Below are 23,351 nucleotides of genomic sequence, written 5' to 3'. Positions count from 1 at the left end.
TACCTCGGACTGGCAAGTCGTGTGCACGAAAGTTTCCCATCGGGCGAGTCTCAGTGCGTTAAGACACATTAGCATATCACAACCCACTAGCAAGCCCACATGCAAATGGTCACAAAGAAATACGCTTTTAGTAGGAATCGAACTTTGGGCCCAATTGCGCCTAATCCAACTGATTACCAACAAAGTCACCTCTCAATGGTGTAAATAAGCTATTACGTAATGATAATAAATATGAGCAATGTTATCGACCCATAATTTATAACTATCATTCTACAATCTACAACGAATCCTATGTGATGTGTTAATGTCATAATCATTAATTATAAACACATATATAGAATCCACTTAAATTCAACACTCCACATGAATTGCGACGGTAAAATAGAAATCATAAATTGAGAGTTTCAGACATTTTTCAATATATATTTTCACCCCACCCACCTATAACACCTTCTATCAGAAGTATCCTTTTTTATAATTTTATTCTCTCTTTTTGAACTGTAATAATCAATCTAGGTACATAAGAATCGAGGAAAAAGAAAAAAAGAACTTGGGTCCAACAAAGAGCCCATCGCTCAATTAGTGTTGTTGCTTGGCCCCCAAGAATTCCAACATCCAAAATGTCCGGTCCACTGAAATGTCCTTGCAATTGCTGACAATTTTGATTTCTCAGCAGCCGCTACCGCCTTGAACCGCTTCCAATCACGGAGGACCGCCGAAAGATCCTGGACCTTCGCCTTGATACTCCGGCAACAATTAGCGTGGACCGTCACCACGGCCCGGACGTCCTTGCTATCTTGGCAAAACCCACTGAAATATTGGGTGTCCAGGAAGAGAGTCTGAAGTCCCAATTGCTTAAAAAAGCCTCCTCTCAATAGGTCCAAGAGGACGTCTTGTTCTTTCTTGCCTGTGGAGTTGTCTTTCATTCCATACCATTTGTCTAACAGAGCAATGGTCTTGTTGTTTGATCTCATGAAGTAGAAGCCTGTGTTGATCAACTGCTTTCCATCATCTATATTGTTTCCAAAGAAGACATCTGTGCTTATTTGAAGATCATCAGTTCCATTTTTGCTTAGTCTTGGGAATGGGTTCCTTAACCACATTACATCTGTGTCCTGCACACAATCAAGAAGAGCTGGTGAGTATTGGGCTTTCAATTGGTAATAATAGGAGGAAGAAAGAAAGAAAGACCATTATGATTTTGTTGGGCTTACATTGGCCTCAACCCAAGAGTTTTCTGGCCCAACTCTTCGAAAAAATAAGAGTAAAACTATACATGCATCATGCATTCATGCATGTATGTATATGCGGATGGCTTCATGGGCTTTCCCCATTTGAAGACCATGGGTGTTAATGATGCAGGTGTTTTTTGTCCCAACTATTTCAAATGATAAGATGGACGCACGCAATTTCATATGCATAATGTGAGATATGTGGGCTTTACGATTTTCACATGGATCATATGCGTCCACGATTTTTACATAGATTATGTGCGTCCATCTCATTATTTGATAGGGTTATTCAAAAAAACTATCAAAACTGAAATCGAACCGAAAAAATTGACATAATCCGAAAAATTGACTACTTGATCGGTTAAATTTATGTAAAAAATGGGGAAAAAAACCCTATCAAAACGACCGTGAACACCCCTAATATTTGGGATATAGTTGAAAAAAAATATTGAATTCTTAACATTTTTGTTTCAAGAGAGCAGAAGAATAGTCCATATTCCATGTAGAAAAGCAAATTCTAAAGAAGAATTTTTCGCAAGTTTTGATTTGATTTTTTTTCCCAGTTTGACTTGTTGAATTTATGACAAAGAGAAATAGACATTTATGATTTGAAAGTGTCGGCATAAAGAGTTCTGTCAAGAATCACACGGAACCCTTTGAAACATTTACTCACTAACAACAATTAATTCAATAGTGGGGAAGAAAATTAAAAGATTCAAAAATATCAGCAAGAAATTTAAGCAAAAGAGAATAAATTTTGTTTTCTTTCACTTTCTTTATTAGCCATTATTATTTAATAAAAATATATAGAAAATAAAATATTCAATAATTATATAATTATATGATTACTTGTTAAAATTGCCAACTACTAAATTGTATTTAAAAAACATGGGAGTTGTTGTTGATTATAAAATCAAATTTGAAAGTGAGACTCCACCAGAAAAACACCTGTCCATGCATGACTTCACAACATTTTATTCTCTGAATATTATATAAACAAAATATCTTCTAAAATAAAATAAAGAAAGACATGCAACGCAATCGCTTATAAAATAAAATAAAATAACGCAATCACTTATTTTGCAAAAAAAAAAAACTTACTTATTTTGTGCCGACTCATAATATCATACGTTCAAAAGACAAATTTGTAGAGTATCGTTATCGATTAAAAAAAATAAAGTGTATGACAACTATTTTTTTATGACAAGAACTATGAACATTTGGCTCATGTAAATTCCAGATACTTAAATCGCTATACTCTCCCAAATACAGATTACATTACATGTACCCTAACTATTTAATGCCTGACTTTGTAGGTAATGTGACCATAGAGCCCTACAATACCCTAACTTATTGGGATATTGTTGGATATATATTTGTATTATTGTATATGTTGCCCTCTAACCTAATTCCAAGTGTCCATGAAATGACATTGCATGAGTTCCAAGTGTCCACAATTTTATTTTTTAATAATATTATTGGGAGTTTTCCTGCTTTTTACGACAACCTTGAATCCCTAACCAAAAGTCAAACCCTAATTAACCTAACCTACCCATTGTTTGGTTAACCAAATCACCAAGATCTCTTCCCATTGAAATGCCACAATTTCCTAGTTCTAGATTTTAGTTTTCATACAAGCCTGCCACTAATTACACGGCTCAATCAAAGTAGAAATTAGAATCTTACTATATTGACACTTATTAGTTATTATAAATGTATATATATAGGGTGATATCCAAATTACAAAACCAAAATACCAATAAATTGAAGTCGATTGTAAATTAAATGTCGGTATGGGTCAAACATCACACATGCCCTTGCCCTAATTTCCCCTTTGAAAATTGATATTAACATCCACCCCATCAAAGTTAGTCATATATGTCGTCATACTAATTATTTTTTTGGTGAACCACTCAATTTGGCATGTTCTTGGCACAGTTGGATATGGGTGTAAATCTTGGACTGCCAGAACAACACACTGAAAACCGGTAAGATTAGGTCGAAACCTATGTGGATGAAATATATCTCCTAATCCTTCCCAAAAATGGGCCCTAAAGTTCACGAGACCAAGATAGCTCCCCAAGTGGTTTGAATTCATGACCTTTAGCATGTCTTTTGGACAGTTGAGTGGGTATATAAATCTCAGCCCATCGGAACAACACACTGTTGTAAAACTAGGTCGAAACCTATGTGGATGAAATATATCTCCTAATCCTTCCCAAAAATGGGCCCTAAAGCTCACGAGACCAAGATAGCTCCCCAAGTGGTTTGAATTCATGACATTAACATGTCTTTTGGACAGTTGAGTGAGTATAAACCCATGCGAATGAATTAGGATTCCTAACCCCTCCCGAAAGTGGACCCTAAAGCTTACTAGACTAAGAAAGCTCTTCAATTGGTTCGAATTCACGATAGCATGCCGAAGTCACCATCCGTTTTAAGCCCATGGTTATAGAAAATGAAAATAAAAGACATAGAAAAATTAAAAATAGTAATGAAGATAAATATATAGTTACCGTGAAGATAAAGTTGTATCCATGTTTGAGAACATCTAATAGAAGCAGAGTCCTCCTCCACATCATCTTGATGAACGCCGGTGACATGTAAAGCGCTTCTCTCCCAAAATCAACACCGTCCGTTGTCAACTTATAACAATTCAATCTCTTAAACATGCACCTCTCGTACGCCGTCTGATCGGCCGCCACCACCAGAAGATGCTTAATCAACGGCCTAGTTTCTTCCCCAACCCAAAAGCTCTCAATAAAAAGATCAAACATTGTCGTCTCCGAATTAATCCCCTGTTCCACGTAAGCCTTGTTAACCACCGCGATCACCACCGTCTTGTTTGGCGTCGCCGCCTTCTCCAACACCATTTCAAGCTCGTCGATCGGGAACTTAATATTCCTCTACAAAAAAAACACAAAAAAGTTGAAAATAATTGTAGATGCAAATCCAAGTTGCCAACTACACTAAATGGTACGTTGGGTACTCAGGTTATGAATTTGAGTGGGGAAAACAAAATGGTTTTCTAGAATATATCCGTGAGGAGGGGATGATGGAAATTTCCCGTAGAAGTAATAAAGTATCTCAGAGCAGACTATACTTACAAATTCCGATGTGCGACATTTGTTGTTGGAGTGGTGGAGAGAGGAGATCAAGAGGGTTGAAGAAGGTGTTGACCAGAGACAAATATAGAGAAGGCCTGCAAAGAGAAGAGAAAAGATTGCAAGGTTTGCGATTATGGAGTTTCTTGAGGAATCCATGAACATGTTTAGGCTCCTGATTTGCAGGATTGAAGAGTTGGGTTTCTGTTTATTTTTCAACATTGATTGTGAATAGTATAGATCAAGAGAAATTTACAGAGAGGGGGTTTTGAGTAGAAAAGTCATGCAGAGACCATGACATATAAATTGTAGACCACGATTAACTATATATAGTCATATAGTCATGTTGAATTTAATTTTTGTTCTGAAAAAAAAAATATTATTGGGTTCGTAAGACCGATCAAGATACAAATATATTTTTTTCAAATTTTTTAAAAAAATTGTGAACCCTATAAATTTTAGAACCAAACAGAAGAATTCCTATATATATAGGAATCGAAGGTCATTAATGAAGTTTGAAATTATGATAATTAAGGCATAGAACATGAATTTTTTTTTTATGATTATTATATATGGTGGGTATTAGCTGGTGAGACTGCCCACCAATACAGCAATCCCATGTCAATTGATTAATTAATAAACATCCATCTATCTCTTTTTGTTTACTATTATTTGACAAGGAAATGTGATAGCCTTTAGTGGTTTTTTTGCTTTATTTTTTATAAAAAACTTTTTGTACATTAATATTATATAGCCTTATAGGGGTAGAAGAGGAGGAGTGTGATAAATACCTAGTCCGTCCTATACAGAAGAGTATTATCAATTATGTATTATTTTAAATGATGAATTGAAGAAATAATAATAATATTGTAATTAATTAAAAACCCTAGAGTAGTCTGCCTAACGTCAGCTATGTGCCACCATTTAGATCTTTTGCTGCTTCCATCATAGTGACACCATACATAATTAATTAGCTAAGAGCCATTCATATATTAAGTTGTGATTAAAGTATTAGTTAAAACATTGTTTCTTTTCCCCCATGAACTATTAGAGAGAGAACTTTAAAAAAAAATGTTAAACTGTAGTTGGTATTTTTAGTTGGTGTGTGTATACATTTACATATACATATACATATATATATGTGTGTGAGTGTGTGTGCGTGTCTGGCGGTATGGTCGGTAGAAAGTGCATATTTAAGTAGTGTAATCCAGGCGTATATATTACAATAGAGTGAGAGATGTGGTATGATGTCCTACTCTCAAATGTTAACATCTCGGATGAATTTAAGGGATATAATTCATGTTAAATAAAGTGGCTCGTATTAGAAGTGTTACTGAACAATTAATAGTATTAGAAGTATTACTTTACGCCTAATAGTTATAGCAAATGAGACGTTGTGCGAGAGGGAAGCGTCATATTTTTGGGTTAAATCTCTGACGTAGAACAACTGGTGTTCGCGTTTGAGGAAGGATTTGATGGGAATCAAGAAGAAATTGAGAAGGGAAAGCTCAAAAGAGCTGTAGAGAAGAAACAATCATAACTTTTGACTCGGTTGGCAGATTTTCTATTATAATATGTTTTCAAAGACTGATTTTCGTCCTCCCTAGGGCTTAACTTTTGGCTAGCCTAGTTGAGATTGTTTTGAAGCTTAAATTACTTGTTTAAGACAGACTGACGGGTGGTCAAAGTTTTATTAATTTGGTCAACCTTTTGTTTTGTTTTAGTTAATGTCTTTCTTGGTCTTTTTACTTAATTAGGGTTTCCTAGTAACTATTTAAGATGCTGGTCGATTGTTATTTGGATTATTATTGAAGTTAATAAACTCTTTGGTTTACAACCAGTTTTCCTTGGTGGATTCTAAGATTGTTCTTGAGGATTTATGCTTGTATTTCCGTTGATTGTTTCGTGCTGCGTCAATCCCACTATTTTCGCACTATCAGTAGGGGACGGGGGTGCGAGGGTGAAGCCCCGAGGTATGATATTACTAATGTGAATGAGTTATTTTTAGTATGGGGGTATAGTTGTATTTTTGGGTGCCCAGGTAGCTTGCTTTAGAAGAGGGAAACCATAACTCAATTGTACAACTGGAATTCTCATAATGAAAACAGTCGTACACTCTATGGACATAGACACTCTTACCGAACCACGTAAATTCTTGTGTTCTTATTCTTTCTCTTCACTACTTTATTTTTATTGCTCTATTATCTGTTGTCTACAAAGGACTTGTTTTACAACAATTCAGTGATAGAGTGTCATACATGGTAGAAGTCATCAGTTCGAGCCTAAATATCTCTGACATTATGAGTTTTTTTTTTTTTTTTTAATTTAACCTACTCCCCTGTTGTTGTAGACGAATAACAATGGAGAAAAGGCTCGTGGATTAAAAGTTTTACAATACCGTAAATATAGTTAAAGCAATACATACAAGTGTTTTGTAACACTATTAAATCCTCACTTTTATATTTTATTTTGAATGGAACCCACCATACCAAATAATTGGTTTTGCATACTATACAATCAACAATTGTGGGTGAGTGGAATAAAGCTGTCAAATATGGAGGAAACAAAGGGAGTAGGTGCCAATTTTTTACTCACATGAATTTATTTATTTATTCAAATCCTATTCATTAATATGATTTCAAACAGTCAAACGATGATCAACGAGAGGTGACTTGATTGGCAATCAACTAAATTAAGCATATGTGTGTCCAAGATTTGATTCCAACAGCAAACATATTTCTATTCGGTATTTAAAAAAATCAGCCAAACAATGTCTTATTCCAGCTGCCCCTTCGAAATAATTTTAAGAAAAAATGGATTTAGTCATTATATCCATACACAAAAGATTTACCTAATTTAGCAATGGAAGCTTTTACACATTTACACACCATGCAAAAAAGAAAAAGAAAATTGAGAAATTTAATAGAGATGGTGATTTTTCATTGAAGGGTCACGGGTAGATAAAAAAGAAACAGGGTGTGTCCTTCACTCCACTCCTTTGTAGTGATGGGAAAGGACATCAAACCATGACAAGAAAAGAAAGACTAAGACTTGGAAGTCTTTCTTTTTGGTTGTTTTATCTTGTAAGTTGGGACCAACAAAACAACCCAAAAATGGTTTTGCATAGTACTTGTTTAGTAGATTTTTTATTTGTTGAAATTAATATTATTTGTTGAAATTAATATAGTTTATAAGTTGTGAAAAGTAAACTGTCAATGTTGGTTGTTTGGTGAAACTTATAGTTGATGTTGGCGTAAAGTCTTTTTGTTTGTAATTTTTTCAATTTCTATTATGTTTATTTCATTATAAATATCTATAAGTATAAATTTTAAGATTGTCGGTACAATTTTTTATTAAATGTAATTCTAAGTATAAATTATAAGATGTTTTTATATAAATAAAAATAAAATTATTATTTTAAAATATTTGTAGTATTATATATAATATTATCTTAATTAATGACTAAACAACGAAAATGAGGCAACAAAACTTACTAGCTAATCACAACGGACAACTTCTCCCGCTAGAGCAGATACACATACGCTGTACCAGAAAAACCCTATTTCTTCCACTAAATTCATTGTGGGAACTCTGCACATCATCTTCATGGGTGTTTTTGTCAAACCAAAAATTATAGAGGAATTGTTGAAATGAAGTTGTTGGGCTTTGTGGAATGATTTGCTTTCCAATATGCAATGAACGTTTTGGAGAACATAGCTTACGGTGTGGTGCTTATGGAATGGAAATTTAAGGATTTGTTTGGCAGAGCTTATTTGCTGTTAAAATAAGTTAACTTCTAAGTTATGGGAAAAAAAAAGAAAAAAAGCTATATGGTAGACCTGTTATTGGTGAGAAAGGCATCAAAAATAATTTGTGAGATATTTGGTGCAGCTTATAACTAGTACTAGCTTATAAGCTGTGAGCTAAATTTTTCTTTGTAATTTTTAAAATTTTAAATATTAACAAAGTATAATATAAATTATAAATTTATACGTATAAGTATAATTACCAAATTTTATGATTTTAAAATTTTAATAGTATTATATTTTATGATTTTTAATGATTTTGTAAATTTCATTCACAGTGAAACCGTTAGCGGTTTACAATTAGCACAACGGTGACCAACAATGATACCTCTATGGGCACCATTTTGCCAAACAGGCCACTAAACTGCTTCGGAGTTCGCTTATCAAAAAAAAAAAAAAAAACAAACACTACCCACGAGTTTTAAATGCAAATTTTGGACTCACTTAAGTTCTCCAAATAGAAGGTTATATGAATCAATTATCAATTGGGGTTGTATGGCTATGGCAAATCCTTTTGTCAAATCAAGCTGTCAAATACAAACAGCAAACGATACATTCGGGGGAAGGGGGTGGAAGCTTTTTCTTGGCTTGTTTTTGACTGTTTGTTGCTTGAGAATTGAGACTTTTCTCCAGGAAAACTTTTTTTTTTCCTGTTTGTTTCTTGGGAAAATTAAGACTAGAACTGTATACAAACAATCATATTTGTTAATATATTTGCATAGGATCAATCCAAGTAGAGATCAATAAAGGAAAAGAAAAAAAAAGAGTCATCCCACCACACAAAATGAAGAAATCACACCATAGAGCTAGAAAATAAAAACAAAATATGGACAAAAACTGCAAAAAAATAAAGATAATCAGCAACAATAATAATGATTTTAGTGGGAATAGTTCAGAGAACATAGCAGACTCTGTGCCTTCTCTTATGCTTCTTTGATTTCGGTGGCTGGAGAACTGCCTTGATAGCAGCATCAAAGACAGTCTTCACATTCTGTACTTCACAATGAACAGAAATGAAGAAAAAAATTAACAAAAATGTTGCTGATATAGACATATATAATAATACACGTACGAAGATCACACGATAGGAAGCACTCGGGAAAAAATTCTCATGATCGACGTATTTTAAGGGAGAAAGAAGCAAAAGAGAATCACTCTGCAATTGCCATACTGACATGAAAACTAATTTGGTAGTTAATGTAGTTTTCTTCTTCATAAAGTTTTTCACAGCAATCAGACGACATTATTGTGCAATATATATATATATATATCATTAGCCAATGTGAGACAAACCTGTTGCGTCTTTGAGCTGCATTCTACATAGGCCAATGCACCTATTTGCTTCTTTAGTTCAAGCCCCTGTGAATAAGAAAGCCGCAGAAATTAGGGGGAAAGATATTCCCAGAAATGCTGATTTTAAAATGAGCGAGTACTCGGGTTCTGGTCATAGGCTCAAAATCAAGAAACACAGTCCTCTTAAAGTATAGAAACGAGGATGCATAAGCTCTCGTGCTAGACTTGGCAGTAGTGGAAGCCTAGCGTATATGCAAATGATCGTATTTGTGTTCATGCAACCAAATTGAGGACTTCAAAATTACAACGATTTTTCTGGGAACTATACATGGTAACAGCGGTCAGATTGGTGGCTATGTGGCATTTCAGTCATAGAACTACTAAGAAAAATAATGTCAGCAGAGCTGTAGGAAGAAAGAAAGCTACTATAAATTTCTTCTACTTACTCAATGCTATTGTCTTACGACAGAGGTTTTTTCCATTGATGATTTAGAATTCCGTATCACTTCAAATTTAGAAATTTCCCAACTGTCGGATATAATGAAACAGATAATCGACCATACCACTGACCAATCATATGCTTATTGTGGAAAACAAAAAGAGGATTTAGCCGCAAATTCCTACCTGTTCTGTAGAAATGGTACATGCACCTGGATAATCCAAAAGGAACTGTCTGTCTTCTCTCAAATCTGTCATCCAAAAGATTTTTATTTACGAGATGGTTTAAGCAGCGAAATAGCAAGCATTCACATATGCTCTCTCAAACTCCAAAATAAACAATCTTTTGTAAGCAATTATGCGTTCTCAGGTACGCTGCTTGTTCGCAAGTAATGAAATTTCACAACAAGCATTGAGATACAACCCACATACAAAGAAAATACAAGAAACATGACAACTTCAGATATTTGGATATTTATGAAGATTCAAGAAATGTTAGAATACTGTGAAAGAGTAGCAGAGTCCACAATTTCATTGAATATGTCATATATTGCAGTATACTTATGTAGAAGCATTCATGTATGCTTTGAAATTGTAAAGAATAGAAAGGAGCTTTTTCATCAAATAGACTCAATTGCTCATGACCATTCAGAAATATTAATGAAAAAGGCACAGACATCCTTTCATTATTTTTCTTTTTGAAAGCTTTTGTTATGATGACTTAGGCATCAGTAGATAAAGAATACATCACCTAGTTTTGTCCCTACAAGAACAATAGGCACTGAAGGGGCATAATGTCTCAGCTCCGGAACCCACTTTTTCGACACAAGGATGAGCACAACACAAAGGGAAAGGGAAAGGGAAAGGAAAAGGAAAGAAGAATCAGCAAATTATATACACATGTAAATGATCAATCTAATGAAGAGGAACCCACAAGAAGATTCAAAGAAAAAATAAAGGAGCTTACTTTTTTTGATATGTTTTCATAGCTAGGCCTACTAATGAGGGAAAAAGCTAGGATGAAAACATCGGCACCTCTGTAACTGAGAGGTCTTAGTCTATTATAGTCTTCCTGACCTGCATAATTATACAAAGTGATGAGAATGTTGAGATTTGATTTATGGGTTTATTCCATAAACTACAGGCTGTTTCACAATTGATTTCTAAAGTAGAAGAAAAGCTTAATAGTGTGCTTTACAAGATCACATGGATATCATCATTACAGTTATTATTTTATTGCTTGGCACTTTATTAGCCAAAACACAACAGATTCCAAAAGATAAACAACTCTCAAGCACAACTGCACAAGTCTGAGACAGACATGATACCGCAGAACGGAAACTTTCTACATCACATTATGTAGATAGACCTTACCCACATAATATATGGAGAGACTGTTTTCAGGAATTGAACCTGTGATTTCTAGGTTGCACTCCTGCAACTCTACCACTAGACCACATGTTCGTCTATAACAGATTTCAAAGCACAACGAAAACGAATCATCCTCAAGAAAACAAGCAAAACAAAACTGCAAAAATCAGTCAAAGAAAGAGAAGCCCATGCCACAATGTACCATGCCAAGAAGTTCATGCTTTTAGATTTTCCTGTGGATGTTGGTCCTTGGTGTTGATGTTGATGTTTCATAAACCATGAATGATTGTCAGGCAATATGCATTTAGGCTATCATACACTTCCATGGACAATAAGGTATTGTTCATTCATTCTGTTAACATCCAAAATAAAATTTCCGTTCTTGTAAAGTAAAATGACCCAAATAGTTAAAAGCCATCAGATCATCCAAATATGCAAATTGGTTCTGTTGAATATAAGTAAATTTGGGAGTTATATCTCCATTTTTCTTCACACTATAGAATGGATGATCTTGATGTTCTATGGTGCTTCAACCCTTTTTCTTTTATGAAAGAAAATTAATCCATCCTGCTCATCACAATTTCAAGTTATTAAGTTCCAGATAATCCTTGGCAAGTAGTATAAGATCCAAACTTCTTGCAAGAATTCAAGGTCTGGGTTTCTAATTGCAAGTCAAAGATCAAACATTCTCATCCCTTTTCCCCTTCATCATCCCATGAAACTTAGCATACTTGAGCAGAAAAATTGAAGAGAAAACACTTTCAAAGATCACCAAATAATATACAAATTTCAGCAAAGCCTATCCTCAAAACAGTACGAACAATTAGGGATAGAGATTACCAGCAGTATCCCAGAGACCCAAATTGATAGTTTGGCCGTCAACCATGACATTGGCACTGAAATTATCAAAAACGGTAGGAACATAATCCTGTGAAGAGAAGAAGAACAAACCCATAAATCAAATCTCAACAGAAACCCAAAATTCTCTTTGAACAATAAAAAAGGATAATGAAATTAAATATATATATATATATATATGGTTACAGACTTACAGTTGGGAAAGTGTTGCTTGTGTAGGAGATGAGAAGACATGTCTTCCCCACAGCTCCATCCCCTACAGTCACACATTTGATGAACTTTGTTGGTGTTGCAGGTCCTGTTGCTGATCCTGTACTTGTCATCCTGGCATTCCCCAGTAAACTTCTCTCCCAGTCTCTCACTCTTTCTATCAAAAACCAGGGTCTGTGTTTTCTGTGCACTCATACATAAGCATTTATGTATATATTTGTATGGGCCTCTTGCGGGGTCTCAAAAGATTTAGGGGATCATTTTAATTTGAGTCTTCAGAGGGGGAAAAGAAAGGAAAAAAGGTTAAGGCTGGTCCCATGGAATCTAATGTCTCACAGATTGCGGTAAAATTTTTGACTTCCTTTCAATCAAGTTTTTGACTTCGACACGTTATTCAGAAAAAAATTTAAGCCCAAAGCTGATCTATTTTAGACAGCTAAGTTGGACTTAAACTTGGATTGAAGAGATTGTGCCTAAAATCTACCCATAAATAAGTTGGATCGAAATCAATGCACCTTACGGGAAATTTTTTGACTTAAGGATTGAATCACGAAAACTTCATAGGTATACACTTTGGCCGAAGTCAATGATAACCCAATTGAGTATCCCAATTTGATTCGTATCCAGAAAATTACTAGGAGCCAAAATTCTAAAACAACATAAATATAGAGAATAAATTATAACAAAATTTTGGAATAATAATATTTGTTTGTCAGAGATTGATGTTTCAATTTTTAACTGCTAAAGAATATCCAAAGTTCTACCTTTTATTGGATTTTTACATGAAAACTTGTTTTAAATTTTAATTTTTTTGTATTATATATGCTTGATTTATCTTGCATATCCTTGGTGATTCTTTTTGCAATTAATTTTTTTTTTTACTTCCTTTCAATAAAGTTTTTGACTTTAATCACAGAGGATGGATGGAGAGACAAATAAAAAAAATATTGGAAGGAATGAAGGATTGTGGGTCCTGGTTATGTCTCCTCCAATTTCTTTCGGAGAGTGAACCGGCAAATCATTGATCGCAAAAATACCCAAAGCTTCAATTTCTTTCTTCACCTAGGTTTTGAGTACTATTTAGTAGGGCTGCCCAAAAAAATTGTGCTAAACTAAATTGATTGTCAAACCAACTGTTTGATCAGTTATTGTCAAATGTATGTTAGTTAGGATTGATCGAAAAAACCGATTGAACCGTCAATAATCGATCGATCGATCTGTTAAATTTATGTTAAAAAATCGACTGTGAACACCCCACTGTTTAGTAATCACTCGTAGATGTCAACCATGAAATTGGCATTTATAAGACATTTCTATAGACAAAATTATAAGACATTTCTTAAACGATTATGAAACTGTTATTGCAAAAAAAATATTTCAAGCCAATGAGAACAATGTGTGGGGGGAAAACGATGTCGTTTTGGTGACTAGAGAGTAGAGATTCCCCACCTTTGATTAGGGTATAATATGGGAGACCGCCGTACTCGGAGATTGGCAGCCGAGTTGCCGACGAGAAGCAGCAGAAACCCTTTCATCGGATTGGTGTAAAGAGTGCCGTCGGGAAGCACCAGTGGAGGTTGGCGGTGGTGATCTCGAAAATTTATGAAGGTGAGTTCTTTCTGTTTTTCATCGATTCTGTCTCGCTATGTTCAGTTATCAATGGAGCAAAAGACTGCAATTACTGCTAGTTCCATTAAGAGATTCGACTGCTCATTCCAGATTGTTGAACAACCATCGACCTCGTACTATCATCAAATCGTTTTCGTCGAGTAATGAGAAGATTTCAATAGATCGCCAGGAAGATAAAACTCTTGCCATTTACTGTGTTTGACCTCGTAAATTCAGTCGGATTTTCCTTAGAAACTGCTGAATTCTTGTCGAAGAGAGTCTATTTTGAGAATTCTGAAAGACCAGATTGCGTCGTTCAATTTCTCAGAGATAATGGACTCACCAATGCGCATCTCTCAAAACTTGTCAGGTCATTCCCAAAGGTGCTTTTATCTGATCCGGAGAAGAGAATCTTGCCAAATTTGAGTTTCTTAGGTCGATAGGTGTTTCAGGAAGCGACCTGGCAGATGTGGTCTCTTTTGGCGTGAATATCTTGGAGCGGAGCCTGAGTAAGAAAATCATCCCCTTTTGTAATACCTTAAAGAACTATCTCAAAGACGATGACAAGATTCTCAGTGTGTTGAAATGTAAAAGTTTTGTGTGTGGTAAGTCTTTGTTGCTTGCTCACAACATCTCAATCTTGCAACGGCTCGGAGTTCCCAAATCATCGATTACGTTTCTGCTTACCCATCATCCCAGTGTACTGTGTAGCAGTGATGAAAAGTTTAATAGAGAGGTTGAAAAGGCCGTTGGATTTCGATTCGACCCTTCAAGAATTAGTTTTGTCTACGCACTTGATGCACTTTGTTCGATATCTAGAGAGTCATGGGTACATAAATCGGATATTTACAGGAGGTTGGGTTGGTCGGAAGATGAGTTCCTTTCAGCTTTTAGAAGCTTTCCAAAATGTATGGATTATTCCAAAGAGAATATCACAAGAAAAATGGATTTTTTTGTGAACAAATTTGGTTGGCCTCCTGCAACTGTTTCTAAAGCACCAGTAGTTCTGAGTTACAGTACGGAGAAGAGGATAATCCCTAGGTGTTCAGTTATCAAAATTTTGCTTAATGAAGGGTTACTCATGGAAAATCCTCCTTTGTCAACTTCTTTAACTTCTTCTGATAAAAGATTTCGGGATAGATTTGTGGTTGCATACCAGGAGCACGTGCCTCAACTGCTTGATATCTTTCAAGGGAAAGTGAAACTTTCCGAATTGGACTTTAAATCCGAAGGGATATCTTGGGTTCAACATTTTTAGAATGAACAATGTCAGTGTCTTCTCAATAGCAATCCATTTCATCCATACTAATTTGAGATGTCAGTGCCATTGACCTTTTCTGAATATGGGAAATTGATTTACTCAGAATCTCCATTCTCTAGCCTGGCTGTTGTGATTTGTGAGCAGTTTGTGATTAGATTCTTCATAAAGTGCAACAGCTGTTTGATATTCTTCCAATGCAGGTCGGTGAAATTTTTTTGATAAAAGCTTTCTGGATAGGGTTGTGGTTAGATACCAGGAGCAGATATGCCAAAACTGTTTGATATCTTCCAAGGGCAAGTGAAACATTTCGAATATTGCTGTGAATCTGAAGGAATATTGGAGGTTTAACCATTTTTTGCCTGAAGCATCTCAGTTTCTTCTCAATGCTATTCATTCTTGCTGTTGATTTGTATTGAATGTGAGGAATCTACTTCCTCAAGATCCCGTCTTGAGAGTAAATACCCATTTTGATCATCGAAAGATTATGACTTGTTTCAAGGAATCATTCTGATATAGGTCTCGACCCATTATTCCATTTCCTGTTCTGTCTCTAGTACTGTTCACTTCATCTGACCAAGAGACCATTAAAGTAAAGCACTGTCTACTCTGTCCACTTCTCCCTATTTGGTGGTTTTAATTAATTATTTCCATCCAAAGGCTATTATTTATATGATCCTGGGACTTATGGGTGATAAGAACAACTTTCATATAGGAGTATTCAAATGGAAGCAGACAGACATGGTGCACAACAGAGAGACATGGTGAAGAAAATCAGCCTTTGCACATCTTTGAGCCTGGGGAAGCCTTCTTATCCATCCAAATATCTTGGGCTGCTGTTCGGCCATGCCAATGAGGGTCTTCCATCTGATGTTTCCCTTGACATGTTCATAGTTGATAACTGCAAGAATATACACTTTGACGGCCATGAGACTACTGCCATCACTGCGACATGGAGCCTAGTGTTAGGATTCTTTCGTATCTAGTGTTAACACTATTGAAGGAGTTTCCCATCACAATAAGTTTGTACTGATTAAAGTTTGTACTGATTAAGAGTTTGTTTGGATTGAGAAATTATGATATATAAAAAATATATATATTTTACCTATACGATTGTTTAGAAGATTTATTTACTATGTCTGCTAAATTTTAATTGCTTACCAATACACTGTCCCTGTTCTGTTTACTTTATGAATTATAAGCACATAATTGCAGAGAAAGCTTGCGATGTGACCAAGGTCTATGAAAGGGTGAACAGGACAATAGCAGCTGCAAACCAGGCAGCTAATGCAGCTAAAGTAGCAGCAGTTAAAGCAATTGCGCAAAAAGACTACCACTAGCAATGACAACATTCCAATTCCTATTGTATGACAATCAATACGCAATTACTCCTGCATTATTCAGTACAAATAGATGAGATGGATGAAGGGAATGGTGCATGCAGTTTCCCCTCAATCCTCATTAGCGCTTCCTTTCTTGGAGAAAGTAAACTAAAGCCACAGAAGCTTGAAACAATGGATAAACGGTTCAAAATGAAAACCAGAAACAAGCAGTAGTCTAACACACAGAGAATCCCATTCATACAAGACATGAAACCGTAAAAGATCAAAAGGCATAATGTTCAGTTCAGAACTTCAAAATCTGCCTCAAGTTCTAGAAGTTCTAAAAAAAAATTACAACTAAATTTGATGATGGAATCCTAATATAAATTTAACTCTCTGTCTGCTCCCTCAGCCTCCTGATGGTACTCCTTACAGTGACGGCACTTGCAGTGCTACCAAGGCCATACAAAAGAGTAATCAGGAAGAGTGTAGCATGATATATAGATGAATTCAATATCAAGAACGAAAAAATATCTTACTTCAAAGTATAAGCACCACCAGCTTTCACTTTGCCGCAGTCTTTGCATCCCCATATTCCCACAGCTTTTCTCTTTACTGCGTACTGGAGGAAGGAAGGAAGATCATTAAAGTGCATGTACATGAAAGAAAAAATCATGCCAATAAACATTTTGGTTAAATGAGTGTAGGAAGTCCGAGGGACGATGAATTACCTTTCCGCAGAATTCACAGAAGAACTTGCTGTGCTGACTAACCTCCATCTTCTTAATCTGCTTCCTCAGACTAGCACCATAGCGAGTGCCTGCAATGTTATCACGTCATTAGCATCACATCTCTAGTTATTCTCACAAAGAGTTGTAGTAACATTGAAACTTTCTAAAGGTAAATTAAGAATCCAAAACTCAGCAGATGATGCAAACCCAAGAACCATGCACAACAGCAAAAACCAGCATAAAAACGCAAATGGGGCAAGGATAAGTAAAAATAAACAATAATGCCTGCATTTCCTTTCAAAAATATATAGTTTGTCTCAGAGATGACATAAGGTACACCAGCCATAGCCAGAACAGAAAATTGGTGTAGTTCCACTTCAACCAATCTTAAATGCCTTTTCCACAATTATATTTGACAAGACAAATACACCATTTTTGTACATTAGGTTAAATGAAACAAACACAAAAATTAGAACATACCATACTTGCCGACAATTCCAGCCTTCTTGGTTCTCTTCGTCTGCGTGTCAACAACGAATTAACAGTCATAATTAAACAACAAATGAGAGCTACACATGCTAACCATGAAGATTCAAAGGTCACCAGAAGAAACCATGCATAAACTATAACATTATATACACAAATTCGAAAATCCCACAAATACAAAGATTCATATGCGACACATTCATGGTACACTAAAATCACGAGATCCAAAAACAATATTCAAGCATAAAAGCAACAAGAAGCCAAAAAACGACGTAGAAAGAAAAATAAACACTATGTTAAGCTGATATCAAATTTTCTGAAAGATCGACTGCTCTGATACAAAAAAAAACATAAATCAGCCATGATTTCAAGTTGATGTGCATAATATCCTAATCTCCAACAAAGCTTAAGTGAAATTAATAAGTTCATTAGAAAGCAAGAGAGAATACCATTTTCCGATAGCTCCGAAGCGGCGAGAGAAAAGCAGAAACCCTAGAGCTGCCAAGAGAATCGAACAAAGCCGCCCCCGTTCGTAATTTATGCGCAAGCTCTTTCCGTCAAAGCGAAACACGAACATAAAATTGTAGCCCTAGCCCAGTTTCTAATGGGCCTCCAACCCAATCTTAAGTCTTAGTTAGCCCATATTAGTTTCATCATGGACCGCATCTTTCATTGAAGCTTAGCTTTTTTGCACCCTGCTATTTTGCAACTACATCTTAACCGTGATCAATTAATCTTTGATCCTCTATTTAAAATGATCAGATCCCACTTCAAACCTTCAACGAGAGACTTGCGAGCACGTCATCTCCACCCTATCATAATGATAAATTTTTAGGATTTATTTATTTATAGATATGTGGGTTTGCATCGATTTAAGGGCGATCAGATTCTCGATTTAGTAAAGTTGAATTAGTTGAAGGTTTAAGGGTTTCTCAAATACATAATTGTAAGCTGACGAATCAATTCGAGTAGATGCAAAATATGAGTATCATGAAGTTGAGACATAACGGTAAATATAGGGTACAGATATATTAGGTTGGGGTTTGAAAATAATGTAGTGTAAATTAATAATACATTCGTTCATTCATTTAATTAGGGCAATCAAAAAAATCTCGTAAATCAAACTAATCGTCAAACTATCAAATTGATCGATTATTATAAAATATATATTAGTGAGGATCGATCCAAAACTTAAAAAAAATCGATCAAACCGTCAATAATCTATTGAACGATCGGTTAAACTTATATCAAAAATCGATCGAACCAATCATTTGACACCCCTACATTCAATGTACCCAATATTCATATCATGGGCCCCCGCCAAAAGGCGTGTAACAACAATTTCTGACGCGTCTCTATCAACAAATCAACAACAAAATATGAATCAATATCCGCGTCATTGACCCTCTTCCCCCTCGTTCAGTCCACATTTCCTCCGAAACAACCAAATCCCTCTTTATTTATTTTTGCTTCCGATCACATTAACACCCTCGATTATCCTCTAATTTACGAGATCTACCGTCGTCATCCCCGGACCCTATCCGGAGCCATGTATTCGAACATGCTGGTAAACTGCTCCGGCTGCCGGACGCCATTACAGCTGCCTCCGGGAGCGCAATCAATCCGCTGCGCGATCTGTCGCGCAATCACGCATATCGCAGACCCTCGCTCTGTGCCTACTCCTCCTCATCATACCGCGGCATCTCCGTCTCCTCCTCCGCCGCAACTTCCCTCTCCGTATAACCACGCTCCACCGGGTCCGGCTCCGAACGCCCACGGGAGGAAGAAAGCGGTGATATGCGGGATATCGTACAGGTACTCGAGGCATGAGCTGAAGGGTTGTATCAATGACGCCAAGTGTATGAAGTATATGCTGGTCAACAAGTTCCAGTTCCCTGAAGAGTCTATTCTCATGCTCACTGGTATAGCTTTCTCTCTGCACTGAGTACACTCATGTCTCTTTGTATATATAAGGCGCTAGTTTGTATTGTCGTGATTGCCATTTAGCGTTAATTAGGTTGCTAATGGAAGTTTGGCTTGAATTTAATTGATATTCAATATTCATTATTGTTATTGGTTTTCTGTTGCAGATGAATCCTGTATACTGTATTTAACTATAATTAAAAGAAATCGGGATTACTTTGGGAACTTAGGAGCTCTTATTTTGGAATCAATTGTAAGACGAGTTATATTTCTAGCAATATTAGGTTCCTTCCTAACATTCGGTAGAAAGAGCTGGCAGAATTCTTGTTTGGGTGGATGAATAGTGGTTTAAGTACTCACTTGGACGGCTGCGTGAATTACTGCAATTAATAATGTGGCGTAATAATACATTCATGTGCATTAATATCATTCTTTCTTTAGTTTGATTTCAACTTAAGCATGCACTTCAACTATTTCCTCATTGGATTTTAGCTGGGGAGAGGGAAAAAAAGGAAGATGGTTGTTTTTTTGTTTGAGGAGGAAAATGTGGAATTGTATTGATTGGTCGAGTTCAGTTTGCTTGCTTGATCGTGAATGACCGGGTTTACCTTCAGGTATCAAACCCTTAATTTTGCTCTGGGCTAGGGTCTCCCTTGATGATACTACTTGGATAGGATTAAGAGAAACTCCATATAGGAAAGAGAGTACACTTAGCATGTGACGTCAGCTTGTGAATTGATAGTATACGGACTGTGTTCGTGAAATAGATATTTGAAATGAAAATACTAGAATAGAAGTAAAGTACGATTTGTTGGGCATGCACTTGCACAATTATGCTTTAAGATGACTTAATTATCTTACCATGCATGTTCGAGCTTCATATCAAATGTGATGTCCTCTAAACTCCTTGTACTGTTTCTGGAATTGATCGCATTCTTCATTTCTTGGAAGATAGTAGTTGATACTTGATAGCACCATTTGGATTGGAGGGAAATGAAAAGGAAAATTTGTTCAAGTACTTCCGATGGCTAACTTCTCATGCCTTCGTTTTCTTTGCAAACACATCGTGTAAAACCAAATTGTGTAGAAAAGAAAAGGCTATCAATTTATGATGTAAGATTGAATTTATTTTTGCCAATTCGCAATTGGGAAAAAATTGAAGGTTTCAAGTTTCTCCCCCTACTGTTATACTCTTGCGAACTATGCACTCCATAAAACTTAATGTTTATGTTGTGTTACTTGTGTAGATAATTTATTTGGATGGAAAACCCCCCTTGGTGCCGTTATTAGCATTGTTATTTCGAAATTTAGAAGTTACTATTAATCCTTGTCTGAAACTTTAAATGCAGAAGAACAGACCGATCCTTACAGAATTCCTACTAAAAACAACTTGAGGATGGCATTGTATTGGCTTGTACAAGGTTGTCAACCAGGAGACTCCCTGGTATTTCACTATTCTGGCCATGGTTCACGGCAGAGGGATTATAATGGTGATGAAGTTGATGGATATGATGAAACTCTATGCCCTCTAGACTTTGAGACTCAGGGTATGATTGTTGATGATGAGATCAATGATACAATTGTCAAACCTCTTCCACGTGGCGTCAGACTCCATGCAATTATTGATGCTTGCCATAGTGGCACTGTTTTGGATTTGCCGTTTCTTTGCAGAATGAATCGGTGAATTGCTTTTTTATTTTGTTAAATTTATAATTATGATTAAAATTTTCTTCCTTGCTGCGCTGTCTAGAGGGAGAGTTATACATAGAAGCATCAAAATTCGCTTGGGGATTTTGAACTTGTTAAGGCATGTTCAAGCTGTGTTTCAGATGATATATATACATAGATGTTCTCAATTTTCACCCTGCATTTTCTAATTGCTTGTATTGTCTGTGTAGTTTAGGAATGCACACCTTCGAGATCTTTTTTTAATGTTATTTTCATCAGTAAAATTTGAAAAGAAAATTGATGCATTTTGATCTCGAATCCCTTACTTGCTTCTGTCCCTCATTCTTGGAAATAGGAGTGGGCAGTACATCTGGGAGGACCATCGACCACGGTCAGGTTTATGGAAAGGAACTAGTGGTGGAGAGGCAATATCTTTCAGCGGTTGTGATGACGATCAAACTTCTGCTGATACATCCGTAAGTTCCATTAGAAGAACTGAGATAGCATCCTTACAGGTTTCTTTCTTAAAAGTGACACCAGAACTATAATATCATTTTAAACTCAGGCTTTATCAAAGATCACATCCACTGGTGCCATGACTTACTGCTTCATCCAAGCCATTGAGAGAGGACAAGGTAATACATATGGGAGCATTCTCAATTCCATGCGTGCTGTCATCCGAAGTACAGGCAACGACTTTGGTGGTGGTGGTGGTGGTGCTGTGACGTCTCTCCTTACCATGCTTTTGACTGGAGGCAGTGCTATTGGTGGGCTGAGACAGGTAAAGCCCTTCATGATAACTTCACTAAATAACAGTCTCATATGGTAAGTCATACGGTGGTAATATTAACCGTTTGGGAGATAACCAGGCTTGTCTCTCCTCAGGGGTGCAAAGTTTTTTGTGTCATAGACTGTGCAGTACTGTAGATGCTTTAGCAAGGAACTGAATGGTTCTCCCAACATCCCATCTATAGACTATAAATATGAGGTTTGGATATGAGATCGATTCCAATATTTGACAGTAATAATTGAGCATGCTGAAATCAATATTTTTGTTGCCACTACACACATGTAAATGCAGTGTCACGCAAATAAACCGGTGATAAGAAAACACCATGCTACATTCACCAGAAATGATATAGGTGTTACATGAAAAGCTTGTAGATAGCTGTAATTACATTTTATACCAGTAAATAGGGCATTGTCTCCATGGTCATGTAGAATCTTTGGTATGTCATGAGTAGTTGGAATTTTATGGAAATTTATCCTTTAGCGAACTTAGTGGACATATGGGCAAATATTGTAATTTGTACAGAGCAACTGCTAAAGCATGAAAAGGCATCTACTACTCAATAATACAAGCTCATCGAATGTGCACTAGACCTATGATATCTGACATCATCTACGAAGTTCTCAAAACAAGCATCCTGAGTTCTAACTTTCCATGTTCTTGTTATTGCCAGGAACCGCAGCTAACCTCCTGCCAGCCGTTTGATGCGTATGCAAGACCTTTCTCCCTCTGATTTCTCTTATATATTTACAGATTGATCATTGTAGCGGAAAAATAAGAACAGGGTTTCTTGATTTTTAGCAATACACCCTCTGTTTGGAAATTTGTTGTATAGAATTGATTGCATTGAGGGGAGAAGTTCTATATGTGGCATACTGAAATATTTATGCGTGCCTTTTTTATTTTGGAGTATTTTTGTTATATATACATGTTATTTTAGTTGCTTAACAGGAAATTTAAAGAGTTCTACTTTTAACAGAGTATTTTTCAAGCATAGTGAATGATATATAAGAACCTACCTAAGCCATCTGCGAAATTCAGGTTACCAGAGATCTTTCTCTAGTATTTTAAGACAGGTTTAACATACACACCTAGCGATAAGATGGCTGGTTATCTGTCTAGACCTGATTATCTATTCGGACTTAAGAAGCATGTGCCTATGGAGTTGTTCTTGGTTATCAAAAAAAAAATTATATATATATATATATATACCCACGCACACATTAACAGCCACCTCTTGCAGTATGCCTCGA

At 36.0% G+C, this 23,351-nt stretch overlaps 5 protein-coding genes across 5 annotated transcripts; 2 read left to right on the top strand and 3 right to left on the bottom strand.

The window, feature by feature from the left end:
• Positions 1-372: 372 nt before the first annotated feature.
• Positions 373-4,621, bottom strand: LOC120003675 (uncharacterized protein At1g28695-like). The gene is made up of 3 exons (XM_038852696.1): positions 4,340-4,621; positions 3,749-4,138; positions 373-1,115 (listed from the first exon to the last, which is right to left on the bottom strand). Exons 1-3 carry the CDS (start codon positions 4,556-4,558, stop codon positions 576-578), a joined length of 1,149 nt encoding a protein of 382 aa, XP_038708624.1. The 5' UTR covers positions 4,559-4,621; the 3' UTR covers positions 373-575.
• Positions 4,622-8,843: 4,222 nt separating this feature from the next.
• Positions 8,844-12,559, bottom strand: LOC120003676 (rac-like GTP-binding protein RAC2). Its single transcript, XM_038852697.1, has 7 exons — positions 12,297-12,559; positions 12,085-12,172; positions 10,841-10,950; positions 10,625-10,688; positions 10,060-10,124; positions 9,436-9,501; positions 8,844-9,133 (listed from the first exon to the last, which is right to left on the bottom strand). Exons 1-7 carry the CDS (start codon positions 12,423-12,425, stop codon positions 9,035-9,037), a joined length of 621 nt encoding a protein of 206 aa, XP_038708625.1. The 5' UTR covers positions 12,426-12,559; the 3' UTR covers positions 8,844-9,034.
• Positions 12,560-13,724: 1,165 nt separating this feature from the next.
• On the top strand, positions 13,725-15,178 carry LOC120003646. Its single transcript, XM_038852661.1, has 4 exons — positions 13,725-13,735; positions 13,811-13,920; positions 14,158-14,290; positions 14,356-15,178. The coding sequence occupies exons 1-4, from the start codon at positions 13,725-13,727 to the stop codon at positions 15,176-15,178; spliced, it is 1,077 nt and encodes a 358-aa protein (XP_038708589.1).
• A 1,506-nt stretch (positions 15,179-16,684) lies between these two features.
• LOC120004279 (60S ribosomal protein L37a) lies at positions 16,685-18,286 on the bottom strand. Its single transcript, XM_038853581.1, has 5 exons — positions 18,167-18,286; positions 17,712-17,751; positions 17,232-17,320; positions 17,040-17,122; positions 16,685-16,952 (listed from the first exon to the last, which is right to left on the bottom strand). The coding sequence occupies exons 1-5, from the start codon at positions 18,167-18,169 to the stop codon at positions 16,889-16,891; spliced, it is 279 nt and encodes a 92-aa protein (XP_038709509.1). The 5' UTR covers positions 18,170-18,286; the 3' UTR covers positions 16,685-16,888.
• Positions 18,287-19,113: 827 nt separating this feature from the next.
• Positions 19,114-23,074, top strand: LOC120004363 (metacaspase-1-like). The gene is made up of 5 exons (XM_038853698.1): positions 19,114-19,639; positions 20,990-21,320; positions 21,664-21,784; positions 21,874-22,089; positions 22,772-23,074. The coding sequence occupies exons 1-5, from the start codon at positions 19,267-19,269 to the stop codon at positions 22,829-22,831; spliced, it is 1,101 nt and encodes a 366-aa protein (XP_038709626.1). The 5' UTR covers positions 19,114-19,266; the 3' UTR covers positions 22,832-23,074.
• Positions 23,075-23,351: the final 277 nt, after the last annotated feature.

Source organism: Tripterygium wilfordii, chromosome 8 (assembly GCF_013401445.1).
Source record: "Tripterygium wilfordii isolate XIE 37 chromosome 8, ASM1340144v1, whole genome shotgun sequence".
Classification (NCBI taxonomy): domain Eukaryota; kingdom Viridiplantae; phylum Streptophyta; class Magnoliopsida; order Celastrales; family Celastraceae; genus Tripterygium; species Tripterygium wilfordii.
This window is presented reverse-complemented; position numbering and strand designations above follow the sequence as displayed.